The sequence below is a fragment of the Haliotis rufescens genome, unplaced genomic scaffold (assembly GCF_023055435.1).
Source record: "Haliotis rufescens isolate VD_foot unplaced genomic scaffold, xgHalRufe1.0.p SCAF_8, whole genome shotgun sequence".
Taxonomy (NCBI): Eukaryota; Metazoa; Mollusca; class Gastropoda; order Lepetellida; family Haliotidae; genus Haliotis; species Haliotis rufescens.
This window is the reverse complement of record NW_025964372.1, coordinates 4737569-4747272: the sequence shown is the minus strand read 5'-3', so window position 1 is coordinate 4747272 and position 9704 is coordinate 4737569. Positions and strand designations below refer to the sequence as shown.

Genomic DNA, 9704 nt, shown 5'->3' with positions numbered 1-9704 from the left:
GTTTTTCTTTACTTACCATGTTCTGAAAATTTACACATTAGAATAATTTAAGGTCTCTGATTAAAAAAGCGACACAACTTTCCACTCCCAGGCAGCCAATTAGATTATGTGAAAACAATAAACCACTGTAATCCTTGTAATAGGAGAATAATAAATAAAAATACATTTCTTATTTTGTCATATGTCCAGTTCATCATCCCAAGAAATTCTAAATAATTATCATTAAAATTAAGCTAGTTATGCATATTGGGGCTCTTTATCTGCAATGATAATATAACAATTGCATCATTAAAGAAGTGTTTTTTTTCAGTAATCATGGTAAATAATAAATCTTTGGTTTAAAGAATATACTTGAGACAAACCTAATTCTACATGTCTTAATACTCTGTATTGTCTGTTAATTCTGAAAATAATTAACTGTGATATTGAGTTTCTACCTAAAACTAATATTATGAAATTAATTTTGAGATTATTTCATCCTATCTTAAATACAAAATATATTTTAAGATGCATAAATGTACATCACTGTTGAAAAAAAAAGAATATTGTTTTTGAAAAAAATACCTAATGAGCTTGATTGGTGACGTCCATCTTTATCTTCATCATTTTGTCTGCTCCCTATAATAAATCAAAATATATTAATTCCTGGAGTTTATTTAGATTTAGGTATGACTTAATACATTCAAGTTTAAACGGGGTAAAATACATAATGAGTTTCTTAATTGTCCTGAGATAGTATGTTTAAATATTTGAAGTCTTCATGTTTAAAAAATACCAAATAATTACAGGCCAAAATACATTAATTATATTGATCTGGAAAAACTCCACCTGTTGAAAGGGGAAACAACTGCTGTGGTTGCAAAACATCTTGGTCGTGAGATGTACGGTCCGTCCGGCAAAGATTGATCGTTTCCTGCATTTTAAATTTGAGTATTGCTTTAGATCCAAATTATCTGAGTTTTTATTTTCTTAAAATATGAAATTTAAGTCTCGATTATTTTAATATAACTATGAAATATGTTTTTGATCGATCGGCTCTAGATCAACACTTCGTTTATAACGTGACATTTCTTATGTGGTTGATAGTTATTTTAAAACAATATGGTTTCTTTCACTATTTCTTCGGTATTTTTACATGAATTAATTAACTGTTTCATTGGCTTTGTTATTAGCCTTGAAAACGCCCAGTAAAGAATGTAATGTACCGGAGTTGCTCACCTGGTCCCGTAATATCGATGCGGTATCTCCCTTCGGTTACCGTCTTCTCATTCTGCAACAGCTGAATCTGGTACATTTGGAAGCCGAAATTCTCTGATATATCTCCACATATCACACCCTTTCTTCCCCCACAAATTTTCTCTCGGTCACCAACTTTCGGTAATGGAAACATTGTCACTACGGTAATGTTTTGCCAGCTGGGGATTTCCTGTACTAGACGACCTCGTGTATCCCCGATCCGAAAATAGTGCCGTCAATTATTTTTAGCCAGCCAATCAAAACGCGATGACACAACTCTCCACTCTCAGCCAGCCAATCAGATTGGGTGAAAAAAACAAACCCACTGCGAATAAACCACTGCTGGCGATTGAAGATCAAGCCCTGTTATGGGAGAAACAAGTGTTAGTCATCACTGATCAATTGGTCGATCATTAAAAGGTGATTGTAAAAAATGTGTCAAATAGATACTAAGGTAAATTCACAGATTGCTGAAGACTGGCACTGTAGTCTTTACGTGATTTCAAGAATACAGTCTCGTGGAAAACGTATGAACGTCAAAATGTGTCGTTTATACATTTAGGAACTTCAGCTTCGTTGTCATGTGGCAGACAATCGGAAATCCATATATCGTGTAAACTTCAAATTAAAAAATATATATTTTTCTTCTGACAGCGTAGTAGGGCCACAGTGAAATTCTTTGTGTCTACGTATCTCCTACGTTGGGCTTAGTATCTGCTACGTAGCACTTACTATCTCTTACGTAGGATTTAGTATGGCCTAGACTCACTATCTCCTACGTAGGACTTACTATCTCTTACGTAGGACTTAGTGGCCTAGTATCACCATCTCCTACGTAGGACTTAGTATCTACTACGTAGGACTTAGTACTGATATAGAGTGTGTTCTATTCAAGCCTCATTGATTAAGCACTACGTAGGAGATAGTAAGTCCTACGTAGGAGAAAGTAAGTCCTACGTAGAAGATACTAAGTCCTACGTAGAAGATACTAAGTCCTACGTAGAAGATACTAAGTCCAACGTAGGAGATACTAAGTCCTACGTAGGAGATACTTAGACAAAATACATTTTCACCGTGGCCCTACTACGCTTCCTTACAAGTGGAACCCTTTTAAGTGCTGGGTTGTTCAAGTACACAATATTGTTACCAACATGAAGACACAATCAAACTATGACCAAGTCCCTGGCCCAGCATGAACATGTTTATGGTGGTACAGTAAAGTACGGTTATAACGAACTCAAGGGGACTACTAATTTTAGTTCGTTATAACCGGGGCGGTCGGGTAGCCTAGTGGTTAAAGCGTTCGCTCGTCACGCAGAAGACCCGGGTTCGATTCCCGACATGGGTACAATGTGTGAAGCCCATTTCTGGTGTCCCCCGCCGTGATATTGCTGGAATATTGCTAAAAGCGGCGTAAAACCATACTCACTCACTCACTCACTCGTTATAACGAGTTTTACGAGAAGCATAGTCACCTTTTACGGCAAGCATGGGTTGCTGAAGACCTATTCTACCCCGGAATCTTCACGGGTGAAGTGATATACAGACTGAGTGTGGTTGACAGGTATATATACAGGTGGGAGGCAGTGTTTATACAGAAGAGTAGACATCAGACGTAGGTCCACTGGAGTGGAGAAGCCTGTTATGTACACAAAAAGAGTAGTCATATTGACCGGTGAAGTCAGTAATATAGACAAAAGTGTGAAGTCAGTAATATACACAAAAGTGTGAAGTCAGTAATATAAACAAAAGGGTGAACTCAGTAATATAAACAAAAGGGTGAAATCAGTAATATAAACAAAAGGGTGAAGTCAGTAATATAAACCAAAGGGTGAAGTCAGTAATATAAACAAAAGGGTGAAGCCAGTAATATAAACAAAAGGGTGAAGCCAGTAATATAAACAAAAGGGTGAAGTCAGTAATATAAACAAAAGGGTGAAGTCAGTAATATACACAAAAGGGTGAAGCCAGTAATATAAACAAAAGGGTGAAGTCAGTAATATAAACAAAAGGGTGAAGTCAGTAATATACACAAAAGGGTGAAGCCAGAAATATAAACAAAAAGGGTGAAGTCAGTAATATAAACAAAAGGGTGAAGTCAGTAATATACACAAAAGGGTGAAGTCAGTATTATAATCAAAAGGGCGAAGTCAGTAATATACACAAAAGGGTGAAGTCAGTAATATAAACACAATGGTGAAGCCAGTAACAAAAGGGTGAAGTCAGTAATATACACAAAAGGGTGAAGTCAGTAATATACACAAAAGGGTGAAGCCAGTAATATAAACAAAAGGGTGAAGTCAGTAATATAAACAAAAGGGTGAAGTCAGTAATATAAACAAAAGGGTGAAGCCAGTAAAATAAAATAAAGGATAATGAATGATTAGGGTCTTTGATGAGTTGATGGTGGGGGTATGTAATAGCCTTGGTCACGGTTGATTGACGGTTGGATCTGTTATACATGTTATCAATGAGGGAGTCAAGCATCTCAGCATCCCACTTATTGTTTTCTCATTTGCTATCATTTGTTTTACAAATTGACCTGCATCTCTGGTCAAGTAGTGGAATTTACATAATGTGCTGCCAATTCCATGTTCTGCAACACTTTCCTATTATTGAACAACTTGGATGAAATGGTGCTTCCTGAAATTTTGAAATATTGTGGCACATTTTGGAAAAGATATGCTTGATTTTAATTTGATATCGCAAATCTAAACTTCGAGCCCATTGCGAATCTCACAACGAGCTTTAAGACTGTTTCGGACACACTGAGACATACTTCTTACATGTTTGGAATGGTATTTGGCTGATCAAGAGAACAAGAAACAGACACTACATGTTATTAACACTACATGTTTATAAGATCCGGGATAGAATACATCTTCAGCAACCCATGCTTGCCGTAAAAGGCGACTAACAGGATCGGGTGGTCAGGCTCGCTGACTTGGTTGATGCATGTCACCGCATCCCAATTGCTCGGATCTGTAAATAATCGAGTCTGGTGCAGACAATCCAGTCTTTAGGTGAGCAGTGATTGTTGGAAAAACGTATCTCTTGATCGATGACTTCATAAATCTTAATTTACAATGTTCTCCTTCTCCATAATTTCTGGTCAAACTATAGTTACATCGGTTATTACATGATTTATGCGTCATATTCTACAGTTCTTTAACTACCTTGGCAGAATCCTCAATTATCACCGTTGATAAAAGCATCACACTTAATGTAAACAAGAACCCAAGCAATCAACATGGTCAAAACGTATGCTATAGACTAATTCATTTCAAGTAATATCAGGATGATATTTTCGCCCACATAGGAAAATAGATCTTTCATTTTTACTGGCTTGAAGTTTATTGACTCCTTCTTGGATGTTACACATGTTTGCATCACCTGAAGAGAAAGTTCTTTGGGAATTCTTGAGGAAACAGTGTTCCACATAATGTGGCATATCCACGGACCAATTTGTAAACACGAATCTTGGATTATACTTCGTTACTAGCTATATTCGTGTTGATACACCACAGGATGAATTTCAGAAGGTTTCTGTTGAGTGTGAATGAGGTCTACCTCCTATTTTAGCTGCAGTGATGTGTGGTTGACTTCTGATTCCATGTGGTGGCACCAGGCATGACATATTTGGAAAAGTGTAGTCATGAAGAGGGTTGAAAACACAATCATATGCTGATTTGTTGGATGTGGATGCAATTTCTTGATGATTTACGGTAATGGATAATGCGGCATTTGCAAGGCACGTTTCATCAGCGTCCACATACAAACTGTCTATAGGATGGTCCTAAAAGCTCTTAGATCCTCCTTTATCTTCAGGCCATAACGGTGTATTGAGCCTAAGTAGCTTTTGCAGGCTCCACCATAGACATGTTTTGTTTGTTGTTTAACGCCGCACTCAGCAATATTCCAGCTATATGAAGGCGGTCTGTAAGTAATCGAGTCTGGACCAGACAATCCAGTGATTGACATCATGAGCATCGATCCACGCAATTTGGATACGATGAACCAAGTCAGCGAGCCTGACCACCCGATCCTGTTAGTCGCCTTTTACGACAAGCATAGTCGCCTTTTACGACAAGCATAGTCACCTTTATGTGTGTACTAAGTTCCATAAAGATATCTCAAATAGTTTTCAAGATCTGCTCCGGAAATGAAACCCACTGCTTCATTCAACTCAGAGGCTTAGTCCAAATTCATTTCATGAGTGAATGACCTTGACATTTGACACAACCATGACATATGATGAGTGTTATGCTCATTGGTTATCTGTAAATGCATTTCCGTGACTCTTTCTGTGAATATCATTTCCGCAGAAGCCACTGGAACATCAGAGCATACACTTCACTTGATTGATCAAACCAATGCTGAAAGCTTATTTTGTTCGAATTTGAATATTAATATGGCCACCTAGGCAGCCATATTGCAAAATCTATTTATGGTCACCAAACGGCCATTTCTGAACACAATGTACTGGATTGAACACATATGTTTGAATATTTGAACATGAACACTGACAGCAACCATTGTTACGTGGTTGTCTTTGTTTGCATTTATGCAAGTGAGCTACAGTAGCGTGGCACTTTTGTTCTTGAACGAAATATCCAAGACCCCAACTGTTGTAAGATGTATTAACAATCTTATTTCGTTAATATGTAAATCCCGTTTCGTCTAAAGTGCCAATGCCACTTTTGTACTAACTGTTTTGGGCGCTAGTAATTAAAGCATGGCGACCATCGCCTATGAACTAAAACATGTCATCGTTTACCGTTCATCAATCTTATAAATAAGCAACTATCATAACAACAACCCACCTTTTGCACATGCTATGCACGTTACTCACGCAAAAGAGTGTCTATAGAACTGTCATAGTCGAAGAACAAAAAGTCATTTCTGAATAGTTTGACCACCCTATCAAGTATGTTCCGTGGTACTGTGGCGTAGGCCTGCCTAAGGTGGGCTCGTCTCTGCGCTGAAGTCTCTTGTTTAGTCAAAATGTGGTCCAGATAGGACTGGGACATCAACCGAATCAGTTTGTCTTCAGTCAGACTGTTTGAAGATTCCGTTTCTAAAACTGCCTCTGAGCCGTGAGTTAGATAGCCATTGATCTGAAATGTTCTCCATAACCTTCCTGCCATCTGCATCCGGGTTAGGCACGCGTCACTGGGCTTGTAGTTCCCTTTTGTAATAATTGACAATTCATCCAGCACATGGTGCCTGCTAGAGTAGTTCTGCATCAGGTATCCGAGACCGAATCGCGACAGTATGAAGCGTGCATCTTGCGAGAAGGTCTCCTGTTTGCTCACTATATCCGGTTTGAATGCGCACGGGTTGCATGTGTGCTCGATCGGACGCCAGTGTCCGTCTAGGGACAAAACATCACGCTCACCAACGTCTACAACATACGAAAGGAATTCTGCGAAGCTCACATCGTGCCCACATCTCAGACTTAAAGCAGATGCATTCTCTCTGCGGGAGACGATGGTTTTACCAGCTCGTGACCAATAGTCAATAAGATATAATTTGTCTATGTAGGCTGAGAACAAGCGAGTAAATGGGTTTCTTGACACCATGAAACGTGTTGTTGCCATGACAACACGTCTATCCTCCTCTTTCTGAAGTCGATACATCTTTATTTTTCTGGGTCCCCCGTGTGCTTCCCCTCTTGTCATCTGGAAAGGATTGTCATGTCCCAACGTATCATTGTGTAGGAACCGAAAGACGCGGATCCAGAATGTGCAACCGGCCTTGGCTAGCACACCGTATGACATGTTGCGGTAGACGAGAATGTTTTCTGTCCACCCCTTGCCGTTATTTCCCACACAAAGTTGCTGTAGACGACTTCGTCGCTTTGCATACACAGAGGGGTCGGCATCAATCGCGTCGGTGAGTCGCAGCTGAAACAATATACGTACAGGTTTAACTCCCAATGATAGCCTTCTAAGGAATGGAAAGAAAGGGAAAGACCATTTCAGTATTCTGTGATGTAAATATACAAACAATTTGGACTTCGGTCTTACAAATGTTTGTTTGTTTGTTGTTTAACGCCGTACTCAGCAATATTCCAGCTACATGACGGCTGTCTGTAAAATAATCGAGTATGGATCAGACAATCCAGTGATTGACATCATGAGCATCGACCTTCGCAATTGGGATCGATGACGTGCATCAACCAAGTCAGCGAGCCTGACCACCCGATCCCGTTAGTCGCCTTTTACGACAAGCATTGTCGCCTTTAACGGCAGGTATGAGTTCTGAAGACCTATTCTACACCAGAATCTTCACGGGTCGTCTTACAAATTAAAGGTTCGAAAATTGTTCGCTGGAACGGAAATTAACAATGACCCACGCAACACATGACCTTCCACCATGAGGCCACCGATCAGACAAAGGCAGAATTGGCTTCACTTTGTCATTAACTTCTCTGGAATATAATTAAACGACAAGCAACCGCAACTTCCGGTTTGCGATGTTTATGACACCAGCGGTTGCAAATCTTCACATGCTCAGACGTTTTCGAAAATATAATTTGCATTGAAATATTAACCCGTGATGATCTAGCTTCATCGTGGCCCGCTGACTTCCGGAAGGATAATTTGCCTGGTAGTTGAAGAACTGAAAAAAATGAAATTATTCCGTTAATACTGTGAATTATTAATGTTTACAGGAACTGTCACGTAAACGTATGGGTCAATTGGGATACAAATCTGTCTCGTTTAACTGTTGTAACCATGTATACTTCAACATACAGACTTGTTTGGGCTTAGCGCTGGACCACGACAGCTTTTATCATACAATGGATAATATTACGGAAGCCTTTTAGGGCCATTTGTTTAAAAAAAATAATTTCGATACTATCTTGAAATTTCAAGATGCTAAGTTGAAATTTCAAGAAACAAAGTTGAAATTTCAAGATACTAAGATGAAATTTCAAGATACAGAAGTTGAAATTTCAAGCACAAGTAAAAATTTCAAGATACTAACTTCTGTATCTTGAAATTTCAACTTCTGTATTTTGAAATTTCAACTTCTGTATCTTGACATTTCAAGGTGGTATTTTGAAATTTCAAGATAGTATCTTCACATTTCAACTTAGTATCTTGAAATTTCAACATAGTATCGAAAAAACAACAACACAAAACACATTGCCCTAAAAGGCTTCCGTATAAACTATACTAAATAAACTTCTGGAATGTTTTAGTTTGTTTTGTTTTGTTTGTTTGTTGTTTAACGCCGCACTCAGCAATATTCCAGCTATATGACGGCGGTCTGTAAAGAATCGGGTCTGGACCAGACAATCCAGTGATTGATATCATGAGCATCGATCTATGCAACTGGGATCGATGACATGTATCAACCAAGTCACCGCAAGATAGAATTACTCAGTCTAAGATCATTGTACGATATTTTGAAATAAGTTCATTCACCAACACCCTGATCGATGTTCTACATGGCGACGAATCTGCAACGACGCTGAGTGAATGATTAATGTTGGAAACCTTTGTGTAGCAGCTGCTGTGTGTTACGCTTAGGGCAGTATGTCAGGACGTAACAGACGGCGAAATTATTATTGTATTCATATATATATATATGTTCCTCAAGATTCACAGCTGTTGCTTTCAAGCCCATCGTGGAACTTAAACCATCTTCTACTATTATAGAACACCAATCAAAATAATTAAACGACAATTGAGATTAAAGTTGGTTGGTTGGTTTGTTGTTAAACGCCGCACTCAGCAATATTCCAGCTCTATGACGGCGGTCTGAAAATAATCGAGTCTGGTCAGACAATCCAGTGATTAATTTCATGAGCATCGATCAACGCAATTGGGATCGATGACATGCATCAACCAAGTCAGCGAGCCTGACCACCCGATCCCGTTAGTCGCGTCTTACGACAAGCATAGCCGCCTTTTACGGCAAGCATGGTTGCTGAAGATCTATTTAATCCCGGATCTTCACGAGTTTAAAAAGGGAGGAAAGTGTGAGATGGTCATATTAGACGTTTTCATTTTTCCATCAGAGAGACATTTCACCAGACACTGATATTGCTGTAATATACTGCGAGAGATGAGTACACTGTTACTTGCCTTTTGAACCAAGGTAAACTGTCACCATTGCAAACGCCATTGCCATCAACACCCGGGGGGAGGACAACCTGCGCGACCATGGGAACAGTTGCTGAACAGCTCCCATTTTGTCTCCTTAAACCTGAAAAACCAACTTGGATTGGGATTGTTGGTTGGTTGGTTTGTTGTTTAACGCTACTCAGCAATATTCTAGCTATATGATAGCGGTCTGAAAATAATCGAGTCTCGATTATACAATCCAGTGATTAATATCATGTGCATTGATCCAAGCAATTGGGATCGATGACATGCATCAACCAAGTCAGCGAGCCTAACCACCCGATCCCGTTAGGCGCCTTTTACGACAAGCATAGGATATGGATGGTCTTA

The 9704-nt window shown here is 39.1% G+C and overlaps 1 protein-coding gene across 1 annotated transcript; it reads right to left on the bottom strand.

Moving 5' to 3' along the window:
- Positions 1-5829: 5829 nt before the first annotated feature.
- LOC125376878 (carbohydrate sulfotransferase 13-like) lies at positions 5830-9441 on the bottom strand. The gene is made up of 2 exons (XM_048389269.1): positions 9361-9441; positions 5830-7142 (listed from the first exon to the last, which is right to left on the bottom strand). The coding sequence occupies exons 1-2, from the start codon at positions 9439-9441 to the stop codon at positions 6081-6083; spliced, it is 1143 nt and encodes a 380-aa protein (XP_048245226.1). The 3' UTR covers positions 5830-6080.
- Between the last annotated feature and the right edge of the window lie 263 nt (positions 9442-9704).

Bases quoted from the DNA above. Each gene is read 5' to 3' on its own strand.
- LOC125376878 (XM_048389269.1), bottom strand. From the start codon at position 9,441: ATGGGAGCTGTTCAGCAACTGTTCCCATGGTCGCGCAGGTTGTCCTCC. The intron at 7,143-9,360 runs GTGACAGTTTAC...ATATTGTTTCAG, and splicing joins TGGCAATGGCGTTTGCAATG to CTGCGACTCACCGACGCGAT.